Below are 15932 nucleotides of genomic sequence, written 5' to 3' on the forward strand. Positions count from 1 at the left end.
CACCTCAAGTTGGGCGCCCCCCGCAGCTTTCGGCCCTATCGCTTCTTGCTTGCAAACCTACAGGGTCTCCCGTGAAGCGCTAGCCAACAGCGTGCAATTCAACCGCTCGCACTCAGACCTCTCTCTCTACCATGCCTGTGCGCCTGTTGCAATTTCCCCCAATCACATAGCAACCGAAAAACAACTGAGCAAACATTTCGGCTCCGCGTCTCGCCAGGCCGCCTCGTGAAGTTTCTCGGGGTGATACAAAGGTCTAGCTAGAGTCTTCGCGATAGCAATCGCACCGCACGTCACAGTTTGGAATTTACAAGACGCCGACAATGCCTTGGCTTCATATCGTCGGCAGCCACGTGCAACTCGCACACGTGCTGTCGCGAGGTCGCGTGTAGTCAGCACTGCCCTCATTGGCTTGTACTTGCTTCAGGGGACCGCGTGTGCGTCATCACTGCGCGCTATGCTTCCTTCATCCTCTCAACATTAGCAATTGCAAGCAACCACTCGCTCTTATCTTTAAACCACTGCGGTAAAATTATATGCTTGCGCGCAATGCGGACCTCGCGCATTTCCCGTGATACTTCCCGTATCGTGGCCGCGAGTCGCGCTCAGCGCGCCCAACGGCAAACACGGTCCGCCATCAATGCATCAGCATCCATTGTTGACGCCAGTCACGTCAAGCAGGAAGCCGAAGCCGAAAGCGATGTGACTTCTCAATCCGGCCTCAAGAGAAGCGCAACCCCAGCAGACTCGTATTCAGATAGCGAGGCGCAACCAGCGCCCAAAAGAAGGAAAAAGGGGCAAGATGCATCCACTGCCGTGAAGCAGGAAGTCGAAGAGACATCGATCAGCACAATTCCATCGCCAGTCAAAAATGCCAAAGTCAAGAAAGCACGCCGTGCACCGGCAAAGAAAATGACAGCCAGTGATGGCACTGTCAAGATCGAGCCGCCTGCAAATTGGGAGGAGATATACGCCCTGACGAGGGAGATGCGGAACGAGAACCCAGCGCCCGTAGACACAATGGGATGTGAGAGCTTGGCAGACAGGAGCAGAACACCACGAGATCAGCGATTCCAGACGCTTATAGCATTAATGCTGAGCAGCCAAACCAAGGATACCGTCACGGCTCCTGTAATATGGGGAATGCAGGAGAGAATGCCAGGAGTTCGTCGCATATGATTCATCCAATCCAGCTCCAGCTAACAGGTATCAGGGCTTCAATCTCGAATCCGTTCTCGCGCTCGAGCCCACGGAGCTTAATGGCTTCATTAACAAAGTAGGCTTTCACAACCTCAAGACCAAATACATCAAGCAGGCTGCAGAAATACTGAGAGACAAGTGGAACTCGGATATACCCGATACGATTGAAGGGCTAGTCTCACTGCCAGGAGTAGGTCCGAAGATGGCACACCTCACAATGAGCGCAGCCTGGGGTCGGACTGAGGGTATAGGCGTCGATGTGCATGTCCATCGCATCACCAACCTATGGGGCTGGCACAAGACACAACAGCCGGAGCAGACGCGTGCAGCACTGGAATCATGGCTACCCAAAGAGAAGTGGCACGACATTAACAATCTGCTTGTAGGCTTTGGTCAGACAATATGCCTCCCAGTAGGTAGGAAATGTGGCGACTGCAAGCTGGCAGATAGAGGCTTGTGTCCATCAGCCGTAGTGGCAAAGCGTACAAAGGTTAAGAGGGAGGAAGCTGTCGTGAAAGTCGAGGCGCCTGAAGGCGACGCGATAGTAAAGAAGGAGGAGATTGTTGAGCATGTGGATGAGATCAAAGCCGAAGATGTGGAAAATGTGATACCGGATATCGAGGACATTGGGAGAGAGCCACGCAAAAGAACGCGAAGGAAGCAGTAGACGCCTATATCAGAAACACACTTTTCGCCTCAACGAGGATATCTGACGTGCGACCAGCTGTTTGTTGCCCAAATAGAAGATCAAGTACAGTGCGACACGTTTTCCGCGCCATTGTCGCGCTACAAATAAGCAAAGAGCCACGGTGGAGCTGGCTTGCCATGCGCGCTTTATTTGCCCGACCCACAGGTTCCAGGGTTGGCCTGCACCTACCGCACCATCTCCAACCCCAGGTAATCCAAAGCGCATCGTCCCATCGATGATGAGACAGTCCAGGCTTGTAATGCCCATGCACCTACAATACTACTTTCACCGTTTCCTCTTACTCAACTGCAAACGGCTCATCGCGCGCTTGTCAAGCGCAAACTACTGGTAGTTCACGCGCTAACTCAGCTCCGATCGTTCTTCACGTGAACATGTACTGATTCGACAAAATACATCTAACTTCCACAGCTTGTCCATCGTTTTGAAAGACTACAGAAGTCGGTCGCCTCTAGTAGTCGTTATAAGGAAGGTGGCGATATTGGGAGATCGGAGCCAGTACCTAAAAGTGCTGTGCAGGGTCTACGGCGAACGCCAACATGTCAACCAGAAAGCAAAACAGTCCCTTTCGCCACAGTCCGTCGCGCCCTGGAGAAGCTGTCACAACCAAGTCACGCCAGTTAATCATATTGCCCGGAACCAAGCTTGATCGCACACGTCCACGTGTCATGCTTCTCGCGGCCTGCCTCGTCTATCTCACTACCACCCTTTTCGCCTTCCAGATCAGTGTCGCCAGCGTCCTCAACTTGACTTCACCAGAGTATGAGCGATTCAATGACCAGCTTCAAGCGCATTCGAGTGCCTTGCGCAAAGAGCAGATCGTCTACAGCCGTCTAGACAATGTTCTCTCTAGTGAGCTGAACCGCAGTTTCATGGAGACTCACGAAGATTGCCTTGTTCGTGGGCTCGAGAGAGCAAATCACGAACTCATCGGTCTTGGGTTCCGGTATCCTGATGTCCGTGAGCAGGTCATGGAGTGGACGATGGAGAATTGTGGTAGATTGCAGTACGCACCACAGGTTGTGAATGAAGCACCGACTCCACAAGAAGCCGCCTTGACATATTGGGCGAGTTTGAGCTATCGTGCTCGCCGAATTGCTAAGAAAACTCTCGTACTTGTCAAGCAGAAGCTTGGTTGGGTTCTCGGCCGACTTCTGGACTCTAGTCAGCATGAAGACGTTTCTCCTCGTATTGACCACGCGGTCACCGAACAAGACATGAGCACTAATGACACTGTCTCTTCCGAGCGTGTTCTACCCCAAATCCCGTTTGGATTCGTTCTGCAATGTCAACCGGACCGGCCTTGCCGTCTCTCCTACTCAGCTGGTTCCACCGCGGATTTTCAAGAGTTGCACATTTCGCCAGAAACTCTCAAGAAACTTGAGCAAAGGACAGCAGAACTATTTGCTTTCAACACCATACTCGATCAAGTGAGATCAATCATCTCTCAAGCACTACGTGTAGTGGTCTATCTTGAGATATTCCTTCTGAGTCTCTCCGTCATTACGTTCATCTACAGTCTAAGTATCAAGACTGATCTGTCGTATTCTCACCCCGCAACGGAAGCCACCTACCTAATCAAATCCATGATGATAGAACATCTCTCCGCAGCAGCAGCATTCATGCTCGACAAGTACCCAGGTATCTTTCCCAACATACGATCCGCTCTAGTCTTCGCCTTTATCATAACAACCCTCGGCTTAAGCATGGTCTTGAAGTTCCTCATCTCCAGATCACAACTAGAGACTATCTCCAACATCCTCCAGTCGCTGCAAGACATCTACCTGATCCTCAGAAACCGTGACATCCCAGGCGATGAATACACTTCCGAAATCGGTGATGAGGGCAACACGGGTACCGAAGATAAAATCCCGAATCCCGAATCCACTTCACGAAAAAACAAAGCAATCGCCGCTTCGCCGATCCCCCGCTCGCCATTGAAACCCCATCACCGCTTCGCCGACCCAACAACAACTGTGCAAGAAGATATTGGACGCTCCCGCGAATTGCTCCGCCAAGAACGTACAGAGCAGCAGATAGCCAACGAACGTACTGAGGGAGACGCAGGTTTCGATACCGACACGGAGTCCGAAAGTGATACATTCATCCATATCGCTATTGACGCAGCGCATCAAGTTAGTATCTCTGATGAACCGGCGTGGTGACGATTTCATGGATTGAGTTGCACGAGACAGCATTAGATAATGACTGGGCATTGGCGTTTTGGGGTTAGGTTTGGGATGGGAGGGGGGCGTTATTTTGGAAAAGTTAGACGGGCATGCATAGTTTTTTGTTTCCATGGTTTTACTCGATAGTCTCGGGGACCGTGTGATACTGGCATCTTGCTGAATTTCAAGAAAAGAAAAGTTATGGATGCAGGATGTGATTAGAGACTATCTTTGTAGATCTCAAATGAGCCATATCATGAAAGAAATCTTCCCAGTAAACTCCCCAAGATAGTCCAGCTCCGTACTAAAAGCAGCCTCTCAGAAACTCCTTTGCCTGACCACACACCAAGACGAGATACTAGAAGAATCACCAGCACCAAAGCCAAATTTCATCACCTCCCCTCCCAAATCACCATTTCCCCTCCCCCAACAATCCCAACCTCACTTCTTCCCCCCAACCCCCCTCAACAAATGCGCAAACTCCGGCGCAACAAAGCCCCTCCCATCAACCCCATCTCCCAACCTTCCCCCTTCCCTCCTCCTTCTCTTCTTCTTCCCCTCCAGCACCTCACCTCCAACTCCAACCCCAATTTCTCCGTTCTTCCTCCTCTCCTCCTCAACCCTCACTCTCTCCCCCTCCCTCTCCCTAACCACCACCGCCCCAAACAACCCTTTTTCATCCAACCCCTCAAACAACGGAATACCCACCTGACCCCTAACATACTCCGCATCCTCACTACCACCACCAGCCCCCACACTCCCACTTTTCGCATTCGCAAATAACCCCGCAGCCTGCGGAAACACACCAACCGGCATACCTAATCTCGGTCTCACATAGCGATACGGCTCAGCGTTTAGCCTAGCGGCTTCGCGTTTTTGCAGCGAGGTAGCGTGGGCGTCGAAGCGGGATTCCCAGGGTATGAGGCAGAGGTCGTGGAAGGCGTGGCGGAAGGAGCGCCAGGCTGTGGTGAAGGGCGAGTTGCGGGGGCAGAGGGGGTGGATGTGTGGTGGGGGGCAGATGAGGGAGAGGAGGCGGGATTTTTCGGATTCGACGTGGGCTTTTTGAGGATTCGCCGGGTCGGGGTTTGCGGGGGAGGAGGTTGAGTTGGTGGTTGTGGTGGTGGAGAGGTGTTGATACTGTGCCAGACCCCAGTACGTATGCGGTTTTGTGTGGCTTTCCAGTAGCCCGATGTGGTATTTTGCGGTGACGGTGTTGGAGACGTTGGTCTGGACGAGAGTGATTTTGTAGTCGAAACCAGTGGTGTCTTGGTAGTAGTGGTATTCGGCTTTCCAGTGAGATTTAGCTTGTGTTCTTGAATCATCGGGTGTGGAAGAAGGGGCTTGTGCCGACTTGATGCTCAATGTAGGACTCGGGGTGGGATGTGAAGGATCCTTCAGTTCAGCTTCTTGCAACGCCGTTGCTCTCTCCGCTCTTCTACGCAAAAGATCCTCTTTTGCGGATACAAAGGGTGTAGGAGGTACGGGTGGAGAAGCAGGTGTTGGAGAAGAAGAAGAAGGGGAAGAGGCAGAAAAGAAAAAACTTCTACTCTTCTTCGGCTTACGCCTAGTACAAGCAGTAGGAGTCTCGCACGTACCTGAACCCGTCAACTTCTTAATCTCCTCACATCCCTCCCGAAACTTCTTACCATCAGCCTCGGCCCCGAGTCTCTTCAGCTTCTTAGCCATGCGCCGCTTGTCGCTCAGAACCTCACGCGCATAACTCTTGACAGGGAGTTTCCTGCGAGCGTTCAGGGAATCGTCAAGCCAGTCGTAGCTGAGGATTTGAATACAGAGGGAGAGTGCTTGGCGCACTGCTTCAGTACGTTGTTTGGACTTATAGGCTTCTTCGCTGGCGAGGAGGTGGGTGACTCCCTCGTGAACGGTGGGCGAGTAGCGGCCGCCATTGCGTTCAATCCAGCCTTGTATTTGTTTGGGCGGGTAGGTATGAGTGCCTGTTGTAGCGATGACGAGGTTCTTTAGGATGCCCATGGTGGAGATTGGAGAGGAGGAGGAGTGCTCTGGACAATGGTATTGAAGAGATGGTAATGGTACTGATATGGACGAGGTCACCGCCTACTTGTCTCAGAGCTAACTGCACCATCTCTGAGGGTTGTTTTACCTTGCAGTGGTCTACAGTACTTAGAGTGATACTGGGTCTATCTATGCGGTGACGCTGCGGCTACAAGGTAAAACACCATTGCGAACGCAGACGATCATCCCTCATCAGACCGCATTCTTCATGACAAACTGTCTCATACATCGATACAAGATAGCACCGAGGCCAAATTGGAACACCAAGATTGTATCCTATCAGTCAAAACCCAGAAACGAAGCGTTGTCAAATACGTTTTATTCAAACGAAAAGCCTCGGTCTAGATACCTTGTCAACAATGCGTCTTCATGAGACTTGTTTACAAACTCTTAGCCGCCTTCACAAATGAACGGATCTTGTCCAAGCTCTGCTGACCATCCTCCTCAACACCACTGCTGACATCAACTGCATAGACCCGGTCTCTGTACTCATCAAGCCCAGCGAGCGTCGTCTGCACGTTGTCTGGGTCCAAGCCTCCTGCCAGTATGACCCTAATACCATCATCCTTGGCAAATACTGCCTTGACGTCTGATAATCCCAGTTGCTTGCCAGACCCTCCAGAGCCAGCATCCAGCAAAGGAAGAGCGTGGTAACCTCTCGTGCCGATGCCATGGTCTCGCGGGTTAAATGCCTTCAGAACAGGAACAGGGACAAGCTTTGCCCACTCGACTGGCTCTTTGCCGTGGAGTTGCACAACATCCAGATTCAGCAATCGCTGCTGCTCAAGCACGTACTCTAGCGACTGACCGCGGAAGACTCCAACGAGCAACGCACGACTATCGTTTCCAACAAGCCGTGATGCACCGTGCTCAAAAAAGTCGGACGCGGTCTTTGAGTCGGCCAGGAGTCCTGATTTTGAGACATTCGGCTTCTTGGTTTTATGAACTGCTTCAGATATGGCAAGGGCCGTCTCTGCTGTCACTGTTCGCTTGAGTCCAGGAGCAAGAATTATACCGATAAGATCAGCTCCCGCTTCGACCGCAGCTACGGCAGCCTCTACACTTTGTGTCCCACAGATTTTAACCATTGGAGCAGAAGACGCCCGAACCTCCTTGGTAGTGGTTCCACCTAGGAGCTCTGAAATGAATTGCGCAGTGTTTGACGCCCGCATGAGCGCTTCTCCAACTAAGACTGCACCAACTCCACTCTTGATGTACGGCTCTACATCCTTGGGGCCAGCGATACCACTCAGCGCGCACAGAATCGTCTCTTTAGGGACCATGTTGATCAAGCGGTTCGTTGTTTCCATGTCGACCTCAAAGTTTACCAGGTTCCGGTTGTTCACGCCGATGACCTGGGCGCCCAACCTGACTGCAATCTCAGTCTCGTCAGCATTCTGCACCTCAACCAGGGGCTCCATTCCAAGCGACCTGGAGTAGTCATAGAGCTTCTTCAAGACTGGCTCTTCTAGCATCTTGACAATTAGCAATACGGTATCGGCACCCGCCAGCCTAGCCTCGAGGATCTGGTACTCGTCGAAGATGAATTCCTTACGCAACACAGCGGGTCGATTTGGCATGCCTTCAATGCTTTGTCGAACGGCTTTGAGGTCTTCGATGCTACCCTTGAACCATTCGGGTTCTGTGAGTACAGAAATGGTGCTGGCGCCAGCCTTGGCATATAGCCGGGCTTGAGCAGGCGCACACGTCGACAGGGAAATGATGCCTTTGGAAGGCGATGCACGCTTGATCTCAGACATGAGCGAGAGTCTGAAAGGAGATTGTCTAAGACGCTCCGGAAAGTTGATCTGCGGCGGGGCCAAGTTCAGGTCGTATGCAGCCTGCAAATCAACAGGTCTTTGAGAAGGGATCTTCTTCTGCTCAGCAACAGCTGCCCTGCGGTGATCGTAAATCTTTTCCAAGATGGAAGTCTGCTTGTCCTTCTTTGCGCCGTTGGCGGTGTCGTTAGAAGCAGCTCCAATTGCCTGGGCCTGTGCTTCTTTTTGAAGTCGGTCGTTTTCAGCCCACGTGCCTCCTTGCATCTTGAGGAAGTTTCTCATCATGAGACGCCCATGCTCAGTCAAAATGCTCTCTGGATGAAACTGCACGCCTTCAATCACATACTCTTTGTGGCGAACACCCATGATGACCTCCTTGATCTCGGCATCTGCATTGGCAGGAATGGTTGCAGTAATCTCAAGGCAGTCTGGAAGTGTGCCGTGAGTACCGGCAAGGGAATGATACCTAGTAACTGGCACATCCTGGGGCACGCCTGCAAAAACACCCTTGTTATCGTGCTTGAGAGGGGATGTTTTTCCGTGGAGAATCTGACCAGTCACATCTACGGTGCCTCCATAGCTGTAGAAGATGCACTGTCTGCAGTGTGTTAATAACCGACGGAAAAGAAAAGGGCAGGAACTCACTCTCCCATGCACACGCCCAGAATCGGAATTTTGCCACTGAAGTGCTTAATGGCTGCATTGCTGATGCCAGCGTCCTTTTCCGGGTGTCCTGGACCTGGACTGATGACAAGTTGAGTGGGCTTCTTTGCGATGAGCTCATCAATGGTGATCTCATCATTGCGGTAGACAGTTACGAATGCGCCTTCAAAGACAAGGTACTGATAGACGTTCCAGGTGAAAGAGTCGTAGTTGTCGATGAGGATTACATTGGAGGCCGTGGGTATCGGCGGAGAAGGGTTGGGATTGCGAGGCGAGTGATCAATCAAGCTGAGGGATGACATTTTGGGGGAGGTAGTAAGACTCTTCCGACAACGGGCCAGGAAAGGTGGTATATAACTTTTTATTGGGGCCGCCTCCGGCACTTGGGCAATGGCACAAGGTTTCGGTGCTTTGCCGGCGATACACGTTGTATTTGGCGGGGTGTTGAGGCGGGATACAGGTAGTGGAGGAGAGTATTACGTGGTTTCCGGAGGCTCGGTGGAAAAGAGTGTATGGGCGGGCAGTGTGGTGGGGTGAGGTGAGTCAAGGATGTGTCAATGAGAAGTATATTGAGGCTGCGGAGTTAACACGGAGGTGGCACGCATTAGTCCTGAGTGCTATTGCAGCGCAGGAAAACCACGGCAGGCATGCTGCAGACATGTACAAGACACAAACAATGGAATGCGACTATACTTTACGACACTGCATTGCATTCCACTGCATTATGCCGGCGTGTTGAGACGATAACATACCATGGCCACATGTAATGTACGCAGAGGGCAAAGCTGGGTGGTCCTGATCCCTGCACGTGCTAGCCCGACTTTCGCGTGAGCTCTGGGTTTGGCGACCGTGCAGACATTCTATACAGACATTCACGTCGACGCCAAACAGACGGCCATTGCCCACCCGCGCCCCAGCAACCCCTTCATGGCCTTTGGCTAGCTGGCCTACACGTCGCGCACCCTAGCGCAAACATGGCCCCCCTTCAATCGCCCGACTTCGACCTGGCAAAGTGCCTCAACGGCGAGCAGCAGCTGGTGTATGTTTACCGCCTCGTACTCTTTCTCTCCACCACCCACCATCCTTCTAACACACTCTTGCAGCACCTGGGACGTCGCATACCGCGCCCTCTGTGACCCTGCAACCGCGTCCAAAAGCGACGCCCTACGCGCATTCCTCTCCACCAAGGAAAACATCGACACCCTCACCCATCCATGGCGGCCCTTCCCAGACCCGTCGTCACAGGAAAAGTCAAAGTTTGAATCCAAGACAGCGCCTATCAGCGTTACTCCTGCCCAAAGCGACCACTATGATGTAGAGGAGATTAAAGAAGACAGCTTGTGGCTGGCCAAGGAAGCGCAAATCTCGGAATACGCAGCCTTGCAACTTGTTGTGCAGGAATGGCAGGGTCGCCCTGCCGCCCAGCTGCTGAGTGGCCTAACGGAAGAGGAGGCGCTCAGTGTGCAAGACGCGGCCGGAATCGCCAACCTAGGCGCCTCGACCTTTGTCCCAAACTCGTCCCTCCTCGCAACACCGCTCGCCTCCAAGACTGCCCACCTCGATACAAAGAACCAGCGCCGTCTGCACATCCTCGACATCTACCACTCGACTTGTGCCTCCATCATTCGCATAAGCCAGCTTCTGGTCTCGTGGGGCTGCGCATCCAATCTGCGCAATCAGACCATATATGGCACTGAATACCTCAGCATTGGCGCCGGATGGATTGAAGAGCTCGGCCAGACTATCGCGGCAGCACAGGACGGACCCTCGGGTGGAAAGGCGCTAGACGAATGCCTCAAGGCTTTTTCAAAGAGATGTGATTCCTTGGATACCGGCTATGCGTGGAATGTGGACGATTCAATACTTGAAGCAGCGTCCGAGAAGTGGGTCGTCGCCCAAACCACCGAGCTGCTACACATTCTCCACTTGGCACTAGTACATGCCGATTTGGTTGCCAAAGATTTCCTTCCAGCGGCCACGATCGAAGACTGGCTCAAGGCCTTTAGTTTCCGTGGCTTCTTTCGCGAATTCCCCGCAGTCACTGCCCGTCAAGAACCTCTTATCCCGGTCATTCAACTCTTGACTTCACTCATGTCCCTGACAATCTTGAAGGTCGACAAGATTATGGACGATCTCGAATCTGGCGATTGCAATACGTGGCATTCTTCGTCGTACATCTTAAACACCAATGTTGTAGAGACCATCACAACCATATTCGGGGAGGCTAAGGTATTGGGTGCCAGTCCTGCCACGCCACCCATGTTTGCCTGGGCCCTCATAACGTGGAAACTTACGAGCCGTGCGAGCTACGAGGAGCAAGAACGCGAACGTCTCCTGGAATCATCAAATGGCGCCGGAAACACCGAATCTGAGCCTTCATCCCTTGAGGAGGCTGCTTTGGTAATTACAAAACTCGAGAACCACGAGTTATTCGACGGCAAGATGCCATACGAAGACCTTGCTACCGTCAGCTCAGCAGCAGGTGTCCTAGCCATCATCAACCAGCTTGTCGAAACCAGTCTCCCTGCGTTTGGCACGTCCATTGACCGGATATCTCAGGACAGAGTTCGATTGCTGTTCCTTCACGTAGTTCGCGCTGCTGTTGGCAGCGAGATTGTCGCCTACAGTCCAGATCTCATTGTGACAACATACACTATCCTGGCCGGTGACAACACATTTCGCCGATGGGACAATGGCCAATTTGCCCGCCACGCTGATCCGATTGTGGCATATTTCCTTGAGGACGAATACATCCTTAGGCCAATGTTGCTCAATGAAGCCCGTTTGCGATATCCCTATGAGATGACACCATTTCTGAAATTCTGCAGCGCATTGACTCGTGGAGACAAGACGATGCAGAACGGCATGCCTTCCTTTGTTGACAAGCTTGCCAACCACAACCGCTTGATGCAACGCCTTCCAGATGGATTCCGTGACTATCAGCTAACGCGTGAAGAGGAGAATGCCAACTGGGTAGAACTTACCGCTGATCTCCCCTTGTTTTCTTCTGCAGGCTCATCCACCTTTGGTGCCCAACGTCGTCTGATGGCCTCGGGTACTTCAAGATACACACACGGCTTCTCCACTATTCCGGCCGGCACAGAGGGCATCATAGTTGACGACAACTCACAGCCATATGTGGCAGTCTGGCATCACCAGCATTCTACTTTATCATACCTCGTTGAACTTCTCTCTACATATCCCGTTGGAAGCAGCAAAGTCGAGACTGCAACCCAGCAACGCGCGTCTCGTGAAAGTGTTGTAGAAGTCATTGGCCTTTTCGCTGACCTGATACACTCGTCCTTGCACTCGTCTGAGGGCATCTGCTCACCTGAGCTCCTAGAAGCAATTGGCATTGGAGCTGAAGGCAGTGTGGACACTGTTAACATTGTGCTCGCGATTTTCGAAGAAGAGCTTTTATACCTCTGTCAGGAACCCAGCAACGAGGTATCTTTGGAGCTATTGGTCAACTGCACTCATTTCTTGGAAGCTTTGGTCATTGTTTCCCCTCAAAGAGTATGGCCGTGGCTCGCTAGGAGTAGGTTATTGGAGGGTGATGGCAACGGAAGCTTGGCAACCATCCTAATCAGCACTGAGATGGTTCTTGGACGATACGACTTCCTTCTTGGATGTATTCGACTCTACAAGGGTCTTGTCAAAGATTCTGTCGATCGATCCGTGTCCCGTAAAGTTCCCACAAAGGCACTCAGTCGGTTCAATGCATCGGCCCCCGCCGACAGCGGTACTTCGGACAAGATTATGAGTACCATTCTGTTCACTTTTGGTCGTACTCTTGCCAGCATATATGAGAACTCGCTCAACTGGAAGTACTCGCAGCCGGACCATCGCCCCGAGATCAACACTGCCATTTGCGAAGTATTTACCACAATATTGAGTCTTGCATACAGCGTAGATGATGCGCCAAAGCTGTCTACCAAGCTCACAAAATCGATTGCACCCATCGCTGAATATCTCACTCAACTCTATCTTGCTGGCTCAGATAGCAACCTGCCTACAAACCCGCTCATGACATCTTTGATCATCGGGGTCAGCCCCAATGACAACACCTTGCTCACGACTTCAGGTGCACTGTGGACTCAACAGACCCAAAGCACCTTGGCGTTTGCCGACCTACTGGTCCGAATTGCCATGCTGCTTAACAAGCCCTGGACTCATCTGGAGCAGCAACTCTTCAAAGCAACACCGTTACTAGCCCGACTGTACGCGACAAGTGACAAGTGGAAGTCCCAGGTTGTGCTGTTGTTGGAAGCTCTGGTCCGTGGCGCAGTCCGTGTTACCATCCAAGAAGAGTCAGAAACAGCCGACAAGAAGACTGAGCAGCGAGAACCGCCTTCGCTACTAGGCCATCTGGGACCACGAACTGCGAAGAACTTCCTCAGTGTGCTTTCTCGACTAGATGAGCCACTAAAGATCGTGGACATCCAACGGAACGTGTGGAACTTACTTTCAGCTGTAGTAACGTGCAAGCAGCAGTGGTTCTCTCTGTATCTGCTTACCGGAAACACGCCACGAGAAACGATTCGAAGCAAAAGAAACGTGGCCCAAGATTCAAGGAACAAAGCCCTGCTCACACGAGCTTTTGATGCGTTGTCTAGTATGGCTCTCCCAGAAAAAGAACCTGCTGGCGTTTCATGGCCGCTATTTACAGCCATGCTCGAGTTCGTCTCTTCGGCGCAAAACAACTGGTCATGGGCAATGGGCGACTTGCGGCAGCGCAAGGATTTGATCCAGAAATTGCTCACATTCCTCAAATGGATGGCAAAGCAGTCTAAACAACCGCGAATCAGCAGCAATGAAGAGACACTGGAACGATCGTTTCAAAACAAGTTCGCATCTCTCGCCTGCGAGGTCATTGCCATGTACCTTCACAGCTCGCGGCAGGTCGGTGACATTACCGTACTGAAAGACATTGTTCCCAGCTTGACGTACTTGGAAGATACTGCTTTGGATCTGCCATCTTACAGTACGTCACTGCACGGATACTTGAAGCAGAACCTGGAGCAACAGTACCCTGGTGTCTCTCTAGCGAACCTCAAGCGGACCACTTTGTACCCTGAGACGTTTGGACGGGCATTCTTCTATGACATTGATCTCGCTCAGCAACTCCTGGGTTTCAACAGCAAGTGGGCTGGCCCTAGGGAGGGCACGGGTTTCGCATCTGAAGTCGAAAAGGCAAACTACAATCTAGGACTGGTAGAATCCCAAGTTTTGTTACTTCACGGTTGGAAACTGTTGGCTCTGGAGCTTAGCCAGATGGTAGCAAAGGACGAGCGAATCGTCAAGGTCCTCATTGGTGTTGTTCAAAAGTGCATGAGCGCCAATACACAGTCGAACCTTCCGGAAGCATTGTTTGGTCAGCTCATGGTCGTGCGAGCGGATCTGGCATTTGCTTTACTGAAGAAGCTTGTAGAGGCCAAGGTCCGAACTGCAGAAGCGCGTCAATTGCTTAGCCCAATATGGAGCGCCATTCGCGCCTCAACTCCGGACTTCGATAGTGTCTTCTCCAGCGACTCGGTCCACTACTACCGGTCCTTGCTACGCATCCTCTACCTCGCTCTTCACTTCCATCTGATTGAGGATACCGACCAGTCCAGCGATGCCTCGTTCCGCTCAAGCTTCCGTGGCACTATGCCGAGCAGTCACAACAACTACACTGAGCCCATCTCCACACAGCTCCTCGAAATTCTGACCGATACAGTAGCCAAGGGGTTCCGTAGCTTGGCCACACAGCTGCACGCGGAACCCTTGTCCGTCTTACCATCAGACTTTGCTCTCCTCACCGCGCTGCTACAGCGCATCATTGCGATACCAGAAATGTCCAAGTGGCAACAACAAGCAGCGCTTCTCTTTGCAAACAACAACACAGTGCGCTACGCCACCAGTCTTTTCTCCTGGGCCGATCGCCTCGCCATATCACACAACGGCGTGGAGGATCCTATCTACGGCGAGCTAAGCATCCTCTTCTTGCTCTCACTATCCAGCATTCAAGCTCTAGCCGAGACCATGGCCGTTGAAGGTATCCTTAGCCAACTCAACACGGCAAACATTATGAACTACTACCGTCGCGTAAACGGCACTGGTCCCTTTGACAGCCCGGTTCGCATGTACTCTGTCTGGACCAAGGGGATCCTTCCCCTCTGCCTCAACCTCCTCTTATCCGTCGGACCCCCCATTGCTGGCGAGATTTCCTCATTCCTCAACCAGTTTCCTGAACAGTTGGCCCGCTCAGCATCGAGCATCAACTCATCCAATTCATCGTCTCGTCTCGCAGCCAACAGCAACAGGATCACGCTTTCTGTGGCATCTGAGATACACAGTCTGGCCCTTATCGCCGCGATCCTAGAAAACGTGCGCAAACAAGGGCCTAAGTTAGGTATTCAGGCCAACGAAGTGGCGCTTCTAGAATGGGAAAAGGATGTTGTCAAAGAAGATGTGGAGAGTTGGTTATCACGCAAAAGCGCGCTTAGGGAACGTCTTGTTGCGGTTGATGAGAAGGAGTTGGATATGCTGAATCGCACCAAGGGCAAGGGAGAAGATGCGCCCAGTGAGTTGGAAGAGAGAGTTGTAGCTGAGCTCGAGGATGCGAGGACATGTATGGTTGGGGGTGCGAACGGTGGTGGGAGTGGTAATGGAGACAGTACGAGGAAGTAAAAGGGACTTGTTATGGTAGTTTTGTCATGTTTTTCTTTTTGACTACCGTACGATACGGGACAATGTGGGCTTATGCACTTTTTGTTCTTTTTGATAGAAAAGTAATGATGGTGGTTTTCCTTTACTTTTTGGAGGGTTCGTGCTTTTCCCTTTTGCGCAAGGCCAGGTACTAAAAAAGCAGGCGCATAACCCTAGGGTTCTTGAGATGTCGCTTCGAAGCTAAACAACTGAGGATGTTGCACACGGACAAGAGCTTTCGGGAATAAGGTTCGAGATGCTAAATCGCCTTGTATATTACCTAACAGAGATGGATTGGACGATCAGCATTACGTCACATGTCAGACTCTGAAGACAGGCCCAAGAAGAATCATCGTAAGACTGTGTAGCCTCGATATGCGCGTCGTCTCAGAGGCGTAGTATAACATGCTGGATTTTCCAAAGGCATGTATGTGTTTGTGCATTCGCATTGCGGTCACAACGTACAGATGTCACTGGGGGAGTGTTGGCAAAAGAGCATGCCTCGGAAGTTTGCCCGTTCCCGTCCCATTGGTGACGTGACTATGCACGGCTCAGAAGGCTGGGCGGGTTCAACAGGGTCTCGCAGTCATTTAACTTCCTGGTCTCCCCACAACAAAACAAGCTTGCGACGGGCTCGAGATAATCGCTGTTAAGCCCTCGAGTCGATTGCATTTTGATTCTCAACCTGTCAGCCTCGGC

At 51.9% G+C, this 15932-nt stretch overlaps 5 protein-coding genes across 5 annotated transcripts; 3 read left to right on the top strand and 2 right to left on the bottom strand.

The window, feature by feature from the left end:
• Positions 1–546: 546 nt before the first annotated feature.
• On the top strand, positions 547–1864 carry COCMIDRAFT_80033 (uncharacterized protein; the record flags this gene model as incomplete). The annotated part of the gene is made up of 2 exons (XM_007684281.1): positions 547–1161; positions 1211–1864. The coding sequence occupies 2 exons, from the start codon at positions 547–549 to the stop codon at positions 1862–1864; spliced, it is 1269 nt and encodes a 422-aa protein (XP_007682471.1).
• Positions 1865–2442: 578 nt separating this feature from the next.
• On the top strand, positions 2443–4068 carry COCMIDRAFT_80422 (uncharacterized protein; the record flags this gene model as incomplete). The annotated part of the gene is made up of 1 exon (XM_007684282.1): positions 2443–4068. The coding sequence occupies one exon, from the start codon at positions 2443–2445 to the stop codon at positions 4066–4068; it is 1626 nt and encodes a 541-aa protein (XP_007682472.1).
• Positions 4069–4512: 444 nt separating this feature from the next.
• COCMIDRAFT_31742 (uncharacterized protein) lies at positions 4513–6060 on the bottom strand (the record flags this gene model as incomplete). The annotated part of the gene is made up of 2 exons (XM_007684191.1): positions 4513–5477; positions 5667–6060. 2 exons carry the CDS (start codon positions 6058–6060, stop codon positions 4513–4515), a joined length of 1359 nt encoding a protein of 452 aa, XP_007682381.1.
• A 422-nt stretch (positions 6061–6482) lies between these two features.
• Positions 6483–8845, bottom strand: COCMIDRAFT_79979 (uncharacterized protein; the record flags this gene model as incomplete). The annotated part of the gene is made up of 2 exons (XM_007684283.1): positions 6483–8478; positions 8538–8845. The coding sequence occupies 2 exons, from the start codon at positions 8843–8845 to the stop codon at positions 6483–6485; spliced, it is 2304 nt and encodes a 767-aa protein (XP_007682473.1).
• Positions 8846–9517: 672 nt separating this feature from the next.
• COCMIDRAFT_80179 (uncharacterized protein) lies at positions 9518–15215 on the top strand (the record flags this gene model as incomplete). The annotated part of the gene is made up of 2 exons (XM_007684284.1): positions 9518–9582; positions 9647–15215. The coding sequence occupies 2 exons, from the start codon at positions 9518–9520 to the stop codon at positions 15213–15215; spliced, it is 5634 nt and encodes a 1877-aa protein (XP_007682474.1).
• Between the last annotated feature and the right edge of the window lie 717 nt (positions 15216–15932).

Source organism: Bipolaris oryzae, assembly GCF_000523455.1.
Source record: "Bipolaris oryzae ATCC 44560 unplaced genomic scaffold scaffold_1, whole genome shotgun sequence".
Classification (NCBI taxonomy): domain Eukaryota; kingdom Fungi; phylum Ascomycota; class Dothideomycetes; order Pleosporales; family Pleosporaceae; genus Bipolaris; species Bipolaris oryzae.